The sequence below is a fragment of the Coffea arabica genome, chromosome 7c, assembly GCF_036785885.1.
Source record: "Coffea arabica cultivar ET-39 chromosome 7c, Coffea Arabica ET-39 HiFi, whole genome shotgun sequence".
Classification (NCBI taxonomy): domain Eukaryota; kingdom Viridiplantae; phylum Streptophyta; class Magnoliopsida; order Gentianales; family Rubiaceae; genus Coffea; species Coffea arabica.
This window is the reverse complement of record NC_092322.1, coordinates 19410541-19421937: the sequence shown is the minus strand read 5'-3', so window position 1 is coordinate 19421937 and position 11397 is coordinate 19410541. Positions and strand designations below refer to the sequence as shown.

At 34.3% G+C, this 11397-nt stretch overlaps 1 protein-coding gene across 3 annotated transcripts; it reads left to right on the top strand.

Moving 5' to 3' along the window:
* The first annotated feature begins 4816 nt into the window (after positions 1–4816).
* LOC113700137 (uncharacterized) lies at positions 4817–11159 on the top strand. 3 transcript variants are annotated; one of them, XM_027220641.2, is made up of 10 exons: positions 4817–4891; positions 5468–5561; positions 5760–6251; positions 6357–6458; positions 6638–6719; positions 6829–6848; positions 6989–7049; positions 10148–10227; positions 10391–10498; positions 10612–11159. In XM_027220641.2, the coding sequence occupies exons 3-10, from the start codon at positions 5790–5792 to the stop codon at positions 10675–10677; spliced, it is 981 nt and encodes a 326-aa protein (XP_027076442.1). In that variant the 5' UTR covers positions 4817–4891; positions 5468–5561; positions 5760–5789; the 3' UTR covers positions 10678–11159. The 3 variants fall into 3 exon arrangements, with proteins under 3 accessions (XP_027076442.1, XP_027076441.1, XP_071912564.1); XM_027220640.2 differs by having other exon boundaries at positions 5468–5565; positions 10612–10991; XM_072056463.1 differs by lacking the exon at positions 4817–4891 and adding an exon at positions 4915–4982 and having other exon boundaries at positions 10612–10991.
* Positions 11160–11397: the final 238 nt, after the last annotated feature.

Below are 11397 nucleotides of genomic sequence, written 5' to 3'. Positions count from 1 at the left end.
AAATGGGGTTGATTGATGGACGGAGATTAGCGTGTAGTGGAGTTTTTATTTGGACTTGATATTACTTGAAAGTTGACGGAGTGTCAACTACCACTTGACCAAGCTGGAATGGAGCCGTGATATGAGTTACTGTATTCTTACCTGTGAATGTGAACCTGATATTACTTGGCTATCTGAAGTACTATTTTCCTGATTGGACTTGTTTGCTCGCTATTTCACTATTACCATGTTATAACTTGGTTGTTGACCAATTTGATATCTGGGACTTCACTGAGCTTTGGCTCACCCCGTTAGTTTTGTTTTCCTTACAGGGGTACGAGCGAGGCGTGAGACTTGAAAAAGACTAGCGTAGCCTTTTGTTTTTGAACTTTGACTTTTGGGCCTGTACTCGCGCTATTCTTCGAATGAAACATTTTGTACTTGGATTGTATACGTTTTGCACTAGTTTGAGTATCGAGACTTTGTACCCTGATTCCTATCCTTGTATGTTATAAGCTTGAATTGGAAATGTTATTTATGGTTCATGATGGATGTGTATGTACGTGATTCGCGTGAGTTAGTGAGTGAGTCCTGGCGAGAACTGGGCAGGCGGTCCGCCGAACCCTTTGGTACGCCTTAGGGGGAGGTGGGGTCGTCACAAGATGCCCATTGAATTTCTTTGGTATTGCAACATCTATTGTTCTAAATGTTTGTAGAAAATTGCTGATAAAACGATAATGAATTGGGATCTTCTGGAAAGTCTCTCGAGTATGTATTTATCGGTTTGTATCAGAATTATTAGCATGAACCTAATTGTATGCATGTAGTCAGGGAAATGTCTCCAATTAGGTGGAGATTCTCTACAATTGCATCATGCAATTGATTAATCGAAGGAAATTAATCACAGAACTTTTAAAAGTTTGAGTATAAATAGACACCATTTTGATGTATACATGATTAGCTTCAAAAATTGACTTAAGCTAATGATATGTTGCTGCATCTCAATTTTGTTTGGGAGGAAATTAAACAAGGAAACTCAGTAAAACCAACATGTTTAATAGGAATTTAATTCGGTCAATTAAAACTTGGCCTTTATATGTAAGCCATCAAGAGTCTGATCTTCAATAATATAATTGTATTACTTGGAGTCCAGGTGGTCAGTAGACAAACTGATCTCACGTTTAAATGGAGAAAATCGGAATCCGTTCTAGCTATATATTTTTTCCATACCCAACCAAAGAAAACTATACATCCTTTTCCCCCCTTCGTACATATAACTGTTTTTTTTTTTTTTTAAGAAAAAGTTCGAGTAGGTTCAACACCGGATACCACCATAGGTTAGATATAGCCCTGAAACCATAGGTTGCTTACGGAGTTCTTATATATTGCCCCCAACACAGTTTTCAAATCGACAGCAGGATTCAAACACACAATATTTTGTAAGAAAATGACTTGTCGTTGCCAATTGAATCAACTTGCATTAATACATATAACAAATTGATTGCACTAATTCTTAAGTTTGAAAAAAAAAATTTAAAGGAAAGTACGAAGTAATATAACACCCCTCACTTTTACAACCAGATAGCCTTCAAGATTCTATAATATTTTAACAGTGCTGAAATATCACAAACTCCATCTATATAAAATTTTAGGAATATCTAACCTTTAAGAACAATGTGACGGTAAGATACAAAAATCTTTAATTTTTTTTTATTCCTTCTTCTCTTGCCATATTGCAACAAGGGGACCATATTTCTAAAGTCCGATATCCTCTCAATATTTCTTTCTGCATTTTTTTCCCTTTCCATAAAAAAATTTTTAGGGACAATGTGAGATTTAAGAAGTGAGGAAGGGAAAGGAAAATTTAAACCTATAATCTCTAATTAATAAAATCTCAACCTTAGCGAGTAAACTTATTTTTCTCCTCATTATACAAGAAGGGGTTGCATTTGCACCTGGACTGCCACTCAAACTCATTTGTTGACCAGGCCATGAGATTGGGTTTCAATGTTGTGGTACGCAGAACAAGGAATTTGGCTGCGTTTCGGCTGAGACATATCTCGGCTGCGGACTGTGGACATAGTTTCTGCTGTCTTGGCTTCTGCAAAGGATACGGTGGCAGGTTAGGGGAAGATCCCTTTAACTAGAACCAGCTGGGAATTGGCTTTGGAGCTTGGCTTGCCTCGTGTGCTCTATCTCATGATTGTTTGTGAGCATAGGCATATTGTTTAGCCAATGTTATGGATTTTTTTTGTTTCAGGAATGAACATTCTCCTATATTATCTAAGAAATCTAAGAATTACTGACTGTAGAAAATTTAAGAAAAAATGTGAGACCTCGATTAATATAGTTTTTTTTTGTTTAATATCTCTAATGTTATTTATCTCTTTCTCTTCTTTGAATCTTTTTCGATAACTCTTAGCATCTAGTGCATATTGACCTTTTCAACCTGAAAGAGTTTTTCAAAATTGATAAAAATAAATGGATATATGAAAATGTATAGGCTCCACAATGTATGGAGGTTGTGTACTATTGTTTTGGTTTTTCAACTTCTTAGTATTATTTTGTTTTTAGTTATTGACTTCTTGATATTTTGTTTTTCGTTGTTTGAATTGTTATTTTGCTCATAATATCAAATTATGCCTCATTTGTAGGATAATACTGCCGAATAAGTACCTCAAGCAGTTGTCGAGTTATTATTAATGTAGATGAATGCATTATATCTTGTTGCTTTGATGCATATACACATATTGCTACTATTAAGATCTTTATTAGTTGCAAATTTTCGAAAAGATAATCCAGCGGCCAGCTTCTAGAAATTTGAGATTAGGCAAATTCAATTAAAGGTATCAAAAGGCTCATCTTTTCTGTTATCAATCTTGACATGCAATATATACATTTTGCATTGTCACAATTTATAAGATGCCAAATTACTTAGGGAAAATTTATTATATGAGAAGTTGAAGTCTCTTAATTGAAGTTAAGGGTTCAAGTTCGTCACGATTCACAAATAATAAACAAAAGAGTCATTAATTCTTTTGTACATTAATATATGGAGGGAAAATGAAATCTTCTTGCAAAGATAGCTTGAACCTTGTCCCTATGGTGAAAAGGTATGGCATCTTTTCATTATTTTTAAGTTCGCTGTTGGCACAAGAAGACAATTAATCCGTTTGGATGGTCTAATTTGGAGAAAAAAATTTGTAAATATTATCCTGTTTACATCATAAATACAATTTTCAACAACTTTTTTTTTTATTCTTATATATATCACATCATAAAAAATGTTACAGTACTATTTGGAATAAGTTTTTTCCAAATGATCTCATATCCAAACACACTCAATATATTCAAATAGCTGCTAGGCAGTGAAGCCCTTTTTTTTTCCATTTACCTTTTCTAAAACCAACATCTTTACCAATCAAAGTATATTTTTAGGCAAAACTACTTTGTGCAGTCCAACTTATCTTTTTCCTTTCATGATCTTTTTCAACTATGTTTTGATGAAAATAATTACATTTTTATACTCCATTTTACTGAAATTTTTTATCACATAACAACAGAGAAAATTTTGAGCATGTGCATTCGAAAAAGAAGATATTACGGAAGCAACTTTTAGAAGATTACATAATATAGGGACATTCATTAATGTAATTATTGTTGTTTCTTACACATAATTTTCTAAGGTAATATTTGGAAAAGGATAAAAAGAACGAATGATATTAAAGAAACAAACAGGTGCAACTTTTGCAAAATTCATCTATATATTTGCAAATTCAATCTCTGTAGTTCAGCATTACCATAAGCATCTTGGCATCCATGTGCATGAATTCTCGTGAACTTCCATTGCCGGAGGGCGTTTCTAGAGAAGTAAGCAAGTACGGAAACAGGGAAAATCAATAAACCGTATAATGGGGATGAAAACTACAACTTAATGTTTGAATCTGATCCCTATTGACTATTTTTAGGTCTAGTTCTACAGATTGGTAAAACCATATAATGCAATCAAAACTTTTTTTATTGTAGAAAAGATGAAGGTAGAAAAGATGAAAAATGGTAATGACTAATTTTTTTTAATTTGTCGATGTGTCTTGATTGCAAAACTGAAAGCATTATATGGAAAGAAATTGGAAACGAATGGAATTTTAAGGGAGAAGGGGTAACTGGGTTAGTAAGATATATTAAGGATAGCAATTAATACAAATTCAATAACTTAAAAAGAATTAACCACTGCATTGGTCTAGTGGTTAGGGAAGAACTCTTAAAATCTTCTCAAAAAGAAAAAAGAAAAAACTAAAAGAATTCGAAGTAGTTGTTGTTGTAATGGCAGATGACAAATTAATTTAATGGGGGAGGGATTAATTGGGTGGTACGCGGGGGAAGTAATATAAGTGATAGGTTATCATGAAATTCCTAAAAAGCCAACCTTGAATTAAAATAGCTATCAAACTTCTAAATTAAATTTAAGGTTAATATAGTAAATTCACAATAAAGGTTAAAAGAGTCATTCTATAGAAACTCCTGCATTACACTATTATACAACACGTTTAACCTTGAATACAAATTTCTCAAATGACATATAATTATCCCTAGAGGTGTAGATTTTTTTTTTTTTTGTCAACTTTCAACTTCAATATATAATGAAAACTAGGTGTAGATGAAAACTAATGAAACAGGCAAACGTTAGAAGTTAGAAGTTAGAACATGACAACTCGGGGGACCAAATTGGCAATTGCACTCTAACCTCAAGAAATTAACCCAGAGAGAAATTACAGGGTAGTAAAACCATATTTTTACTGTTCACTTTACCATTGACCTTTTTTGTTCATATTTTTACATTACTCCTAAAAACTAAAAGCCCTAAACCTTAAACTTCAAACCTCTTTTCTCAAACTCCATTGCCTGATTTCTCGTGAGTTGCCTTTCTATATCCTGATTTACTTACTTTTTATGCATATTTGCGGCTCATCTTCGTCAATTTCTTTTGCTTTTGTCTTTCTGGGGTATGTTTTTTAGGCAGAAATTTAAAATCTTGTTGTGGGTATAATAGAATTGGGGGGAGAAATGTTGAATTTGTTTGCTAAAATTGATAACAAAAGTTGGTTTGTCTAGGATTTGCCTTTAGCTGTTGAGGATTTTCTGCAATTGCATGCCTTCCTGAACAAAGCCTTAGCATTGCTTATGGTGGGAAATTTATCGATTTTGTTGGCTCTTTTTTTGGGATGTACTTTTTTCGATTTTAGGGTTCTTTTTTTTGGGAAAAATAAAGGTGCAAGTTCATTTATTTTCTCGCTGAGTAATTTGGATTTGATTATGTGATATAACTAAGATGGGAAAGTAAAAAAAAAAAAAATCACCTATGTGAAGTTCCGTGCAGTATTTAGTAAATTGTGCTTTCGGAATTATGCTTGTGCAAATTGGGGCTTTTTTTTCTTTTGCCTTGTTTTTTTCTTGGCTTGATCTTCACTTGACTTGTGTTTTCTCTCAGGCCACAGTTTCTCGGCTCTCGATATTCATTAGTTTTTAGCAGACTGACAGTCCCATCCGCCGCTATCCACTCGACAGTAGCATCCCTGCGGACGGTAGGTAAGATTAATTCATGTCCCAAATTCTGACCCAGCTTAATTTTTAACCCAGTCAGTTCTTAATTGTGGCCTAAATTCAAAATTTTGATGGAGTCGCTGGTAAGTTTACTGAGATAATTTTCTTTAATTTATCATTAGTTCCCTCTGTGTTGTTTGTGAGAATTTTTTTTTTGGTTTTTTTCTTTATGTGCTTAGGAGAACGAAGATTGTTATATTTGGCGATCTATGATGGAAGAAATGCAGCAGAAGGGTGTTAAAAGGAGGAAGGAATGGAAGAAAAGTAGTTCTAAAAAATCCAAAAACAAGCAAAAGTTGAGAACTTTAGGGCCTGGTTCAGAACATGGGAGGGTTAAGAAAATGGATAAAAAGATGAAAAAGTTTCTTCAGAAAAAGGCTAGAAGCTATAATTCAGATGATGATGAGGTGGAAGAAGAAGACCGGAATTTGAAGTGGGGAGAAAAGCAGTCAGGAGTAGTGAAAGATGAGGTAAAAGGTGGGTTCAAGTCGAAATTTTCGGATAGTGACGAAGAAGGAGAAGAGAATGGTGAAGAGAAAATTGAGGTTTCGGAGGATGAAGATGGTGAAATTCAGCCAGGAGTTATGAGATTTTCGGAGGGTTGTAAGGCTTTTAGGTTGGCATTCAAGAAGATTACCAAGAAAACTGCTTCAACCGATCATGATGTACTTGTGAGTATGCTTAACAAATTCTTGACTTCTGCTATTGATCATGTTTGGAGATTATTTTTATAACTGTGATTGAATTTGATTAGAGGTGCTTCTTCTTTTTGGTAGGGTCCTGTGTTATCAGCACATAAAAAGCTTGTTGCTGAGAAGCTAGCTGAAGAAGAAGCAGAGAGAAAGGTTAAGGGTGAGGCCAAGAAGGAAAAACACCTGGTATATTGATGAATTTGTTTTGTTATTTTCATGTTTAGGTTCAAGTAGCGGAATTTAGAAAATGTAATTTCATTGAGTTTTACATGAGTGAAGTTTAGCCTTAATGGTCAAATTAGTGCAAATTTCACCTTTTCCATTATAATTAGTTCTCATGTGATTTGGTTTTCTTTGCATCAAAGGTTGGAGAGAAGGGGCATGTGAAGCCTGCTAATTATTTGGATTCACATGAAAAGCATCTCGTTGGAGTTGCTACCAGAGGAGGTATTCCTGACTTTATTGATAATGGAATAATTGTTCTGCAAGGAAAATAAAGGTCTATTTTTTAACTGATGAAGCTTCTATGTTTCACGTGTCTTGCTGTGCTTTCCAGTGGTCAAGTTATTTAATGCTGTAAGTGGCTTCTCCAAACCTATTGTTTTCAGATTTTGTTTCCAACTAAATATGACTGACTTTTTTTTCATTCTAGTTTTTGTGATTTATGTAGATGAACTTTGTGGTTCTTAAAAAATGATTATTTATATGGCATACAGGTCAATAAGGCACAACACTCGCAGAGAGGACTGAATCCCTCAAGGTCGAAAGATGAAAAAGGTAGGTAAAAAGCATCAAATTCAACATTTCAGACATTGATATATCATTTTTGAACAACAAGGTTCTTGCTTCAAGTATGTGTTATTTATTCCTATTATCTTTTCCCTTGGCTTCTGTTCTCACAACAATCTAATTTTGAAGCCAGATTTTTTCTTTGACTTGATATTCATCAATACCTTCTCTTTTACTTTAAAGGAATTTGTATTCAGACTTTGAGGCTTTAGTTACTTGGTTCAGAATGTCCATCAAAAGCTTTCTCTTGCTTCCAAAAATGCATTATAATGGGGATCCTCAACCAAGAAATTAACATAACATCCTTATTTGCAGTCACTAGAGCGTATGTGTGCTGGGTTTGAGATTTCCTACTATTACTGCTGCTTGTATCACTGTAGACAACCTGAGATGATCAATTATAATTAATTTTGTACACAGGTTCGTGTTAGTCAGTTGCTTTCTTTAAGATGAATTCCTGTGTCTCTTTCAGTGTGTGGTTAGAAGAGTGCTAACAAGTTTAGGGAGCAGAGCTTCCTTCCCAGGAGGATTATGGTGCTTCAATACTAATTCACGCCTTCAATCCTTACTCTGTTATTTATCCTTAAGTTGTATGGGGTGCAATTTCAAGCTGATTTAATTTTAGAATGTTTTCACCTGTGAATTTTAATGGTGAATTGCTCTGGATCATGCCATGATCCCTGAATTGTTAAGCAGTAGTCATGAACTTGTCTGATGACGTGCTACTTCATGAATTTCTTTCTGCATGAGATTTTTTGAGTTTCATCTTGGGATGTGGATGGAATTTGTGCAAAGCGTCATCATAGCATAAAGGCATTTTGTTTAAGATATAAAACCACAATTAACAAGGTTAATTGCTAGTTAACCTTCTTTTGTCTATGAAATAATGAACGTTGTTCTTTCATTTCACTATGAAGTAGTTACTACAGAATTTTTTGCTATGGAACTTTATCTTGGGTTGGATATTGACAGTAGTAGCAAAGGGTAGTTTGTGTTAAAGTTTTATGCTATGCTAAGAACTAAATATAGGAGTGTGAGATTGTGTGTCAAACTTATCTCCAATCAAATAAAAAGAAATTGAGACTTTTACTGGAGAAAGCTACAGGTGACGAATCTCAGCATTTGATGCTTTTCTGAGCAGTTAATATAGGCTATAACTGGTTATCTGTTCTTTTTTTCATTTTTGGTGATCAGTGATATCCTGGTTTACATGTTGACCATTGATGTCTGCAAATATAAGAAACCATTATTAAGATGATGCTGGTTGAATTCCATTAGATAAGTTGGATAACAACAGGTTGTAGTAAAAAGGTAAGGAATTTCATGAAATTAGGATTTTGGCATTAGGATGAAAGATTTGGTTTTGATCAGATTCCAGTCCATAGTTAAGACTTAAGACGTATATGCAGATTCTTAGCCAGCTGTTGTAATTGGGAATCCTCAAAAGGATGAGGCTTCAAATCATTGAGAACTGATACAGGTGTTCTATTAGATTGGATTACAGGTGAGAGAGGTTTAGATAAGTAGAAAGCATGTGGAGAAAAACGATAATTAGTCAAATGCTTTAGGACTTTTGTAATTTAAAATAAAAAGAAATAATAAGCTATTTAGATTAAAATTCCATTTAGTGGTCAGGCTTAAAAGTTTTCTTGTTGAGCTACTTAAATCAGTTTAATTTTGTTCTTCATCATAAATTACATCTTCTTTGACAACATCTTCTTCAGTGGAAATATTTTTGATGGTGGAGATTCTTCTGATGGTAGAAAGTCTAAGTAAAACTCGAATTGCGTGGACAAGTGTCATCCAAGCCAAGGGAGTGGATGGAAGTTTACTGAGATCTGGACCAGAAGGAAGGAATTGAATTACATGAGGATGTTAGGCATTAGGATTAGAAGATACAGATTATTTTAAGTTCTTATCTAGAGATATAACTTACCTATTTAATTTCTTAGAGCCTGCAGATGTAGTTAATGCTAATCAGTTTTAAATACTATAACTTGTCTTTTCTAAGAACTTGATGCTTTGCAAAGAACAGCCCAATTCAAGGTTTTCTCTTGGTTTTCCTAAACCTGTGTGTGATCATGAAGACTTTGTACTTGCCCACTTCTACTTGCCTTGTAATACAACTCTTCTGAATTAGTATTAGTTGTAGATCATTATGCCTAAATTGGAAAGCAGCAAATTTCAATAGTTGGAACTTGAGATGTCATACGAATATACTTTGTAGTTTAAATGTGATGTTGGTATCTTTTTATCTAACTTGTAGTGCATGGAACAGGCGGATAACCAGAGAACTGTGTGTGTGTGTGTGTGAGAGAGAGAGAGCGTATCTTTATCGACCTTCAAAATTAAAAACATTCACTCTGCTGAAACTTGCTCTCACACTGCCTCCTCTGTAATATTAGGCAGAGCCACTTCAAGTAGTTGTATTGCAACTGAAAAGTGTGGTCTTCTGAATAGTCATTTTTCAATCAGTTTTAGAAAGAAACAAGTTGGTTTTTGACTGTCTAGTTAAGGGGATTTATTCATAATTCGCCCTGAGCAGCAAAAGTACATTGACATGCTATTTCAACTCAAATTTAAGCTAATACATGTCCTTAATGCTGTGATTATGAAATGGTGGACTCATGTTCAACCTTTATTAGGAATTGTTTTAGCATGAAAGTTAGGAAATGATAATTTCATTTCAGCTGGGAGGTGGTGATCTTCATCTCATTTGTGCACTTAATAGTAATCATAATGTACATCTCACTGCTTATGGCCTTCTAAGGATGCATGAATTTGGCTGGTAAAGTACATAGTTGCATCTATTGAGTATACCTTTGGGAGCTGAGGTTATAATCAGTTTGATTAGTTTTAATTTGTCTTTTTTGGCTGTCGGGAGTTTCTTGGCTGGTAAAGTACGTAGTTGCATCTATTTTCCCTGAGGTTGTAATCAGTTTGATTAGGTTTAATTTGTCTTTCTTTTTAATCTGTGCACCAACCTTAAGTGCTTTCACTCTTGAGCAACTTTATACAAATTGTCATGTCATTTTTTTTTAACATCGAGTGATATGGATATTTATGTTGTAATCTTAAACCTGCAGTAATTAAGAAGCAGAGGAAAGAGGCTTTTTTCTCAGTCTTGGGCCAGACCCCTTCCCAAAATACCGGGAGCATAGAAAAGGTCACTCTCGACATGTTTGTTCCTAGTCGTGGTGTTTGAACTAAATTGCTTTCTGTTTCTACCTTTTTTTTCTTTGTGAATGACATATTTTGGATTTCATCAATTTTTTTGCCCTTTTAAATTCTTAATAAGGTAGTCAATTAATTTGCTATATTTTGTGTAGATTGGTGCATCTGCTGGCACTGGTTCTGTTGATGCTCCTGCATGGGCGCCATTGCGTGATAATTACATGTTAACAAACTCTAAGTTGAAGGACTGGGATAAGATGCCAGTGAGAATCTCTCGAAACCATTCCATTCCTTTTTCTGAAGTGTTATACCCATTCTGTAACGCAACATCCCATCTCATTTGCTTGTCGAAATTCTGTCTTTCTTGCCGATGCAGGACACAGCTGCTGTAGATGACTTTGGGCTGCGACCAGATGCAGATAGTTCATCTGATGATGAGTAGTAAATGTCAGGATAAATTACAGTCGACTTGCAATGCTTGGATGCAGCCAACTGGATGGAGCTGGAGATGATCTAAACAGAAGCAAGAAGTTGACTCTTGTCCTCTTCATTCCAAAAGCCATTGCCTATTCTTATCATTAGAGATGAGACATCATACACAGATTCTAACCTTGATTTGAACAGCTCCATACTCCATTTTCAAGACTCGGACAGTGTTGGGTTTAAAGAGTACCAGCTCAATCATAATTCAATTTTCACCAAAAAAAAAAAGAAAAGAAAAAGAAAAGGCAGTGTTAAAGAACCATTTCATCAGAATCCCAATCCGTCTCACATGATTATGTTAGGATCAACATTGTATCTACCTGTGAATAGTCTCGGCGCCACAAACATCATGTAAGAAACAATGTCATCATTACATAGGACTTCATTGTCCAACGTACAATACAACTCAATTGAAAGGAAAAGGAAAAATTGTTTTTCATATTTTGTAAAATGTTTTTTTCGTCCTTCATTTTAAAAGTGTAATTTTATGTTTTTTTATAAATTTACATTGATCAATTTGATTCCTATCCAAGTTTTTGACCAATTTTTGGGAGGAATTTATTATGTATCCAGCATGTGATTATTTTTTAGGGATAAAATTATCAAATCATATTTCACATAATTTGATCTGTAGTCTCTGACATTTTATAAAATGAATTTTTTCGTCCTTCACATTTTA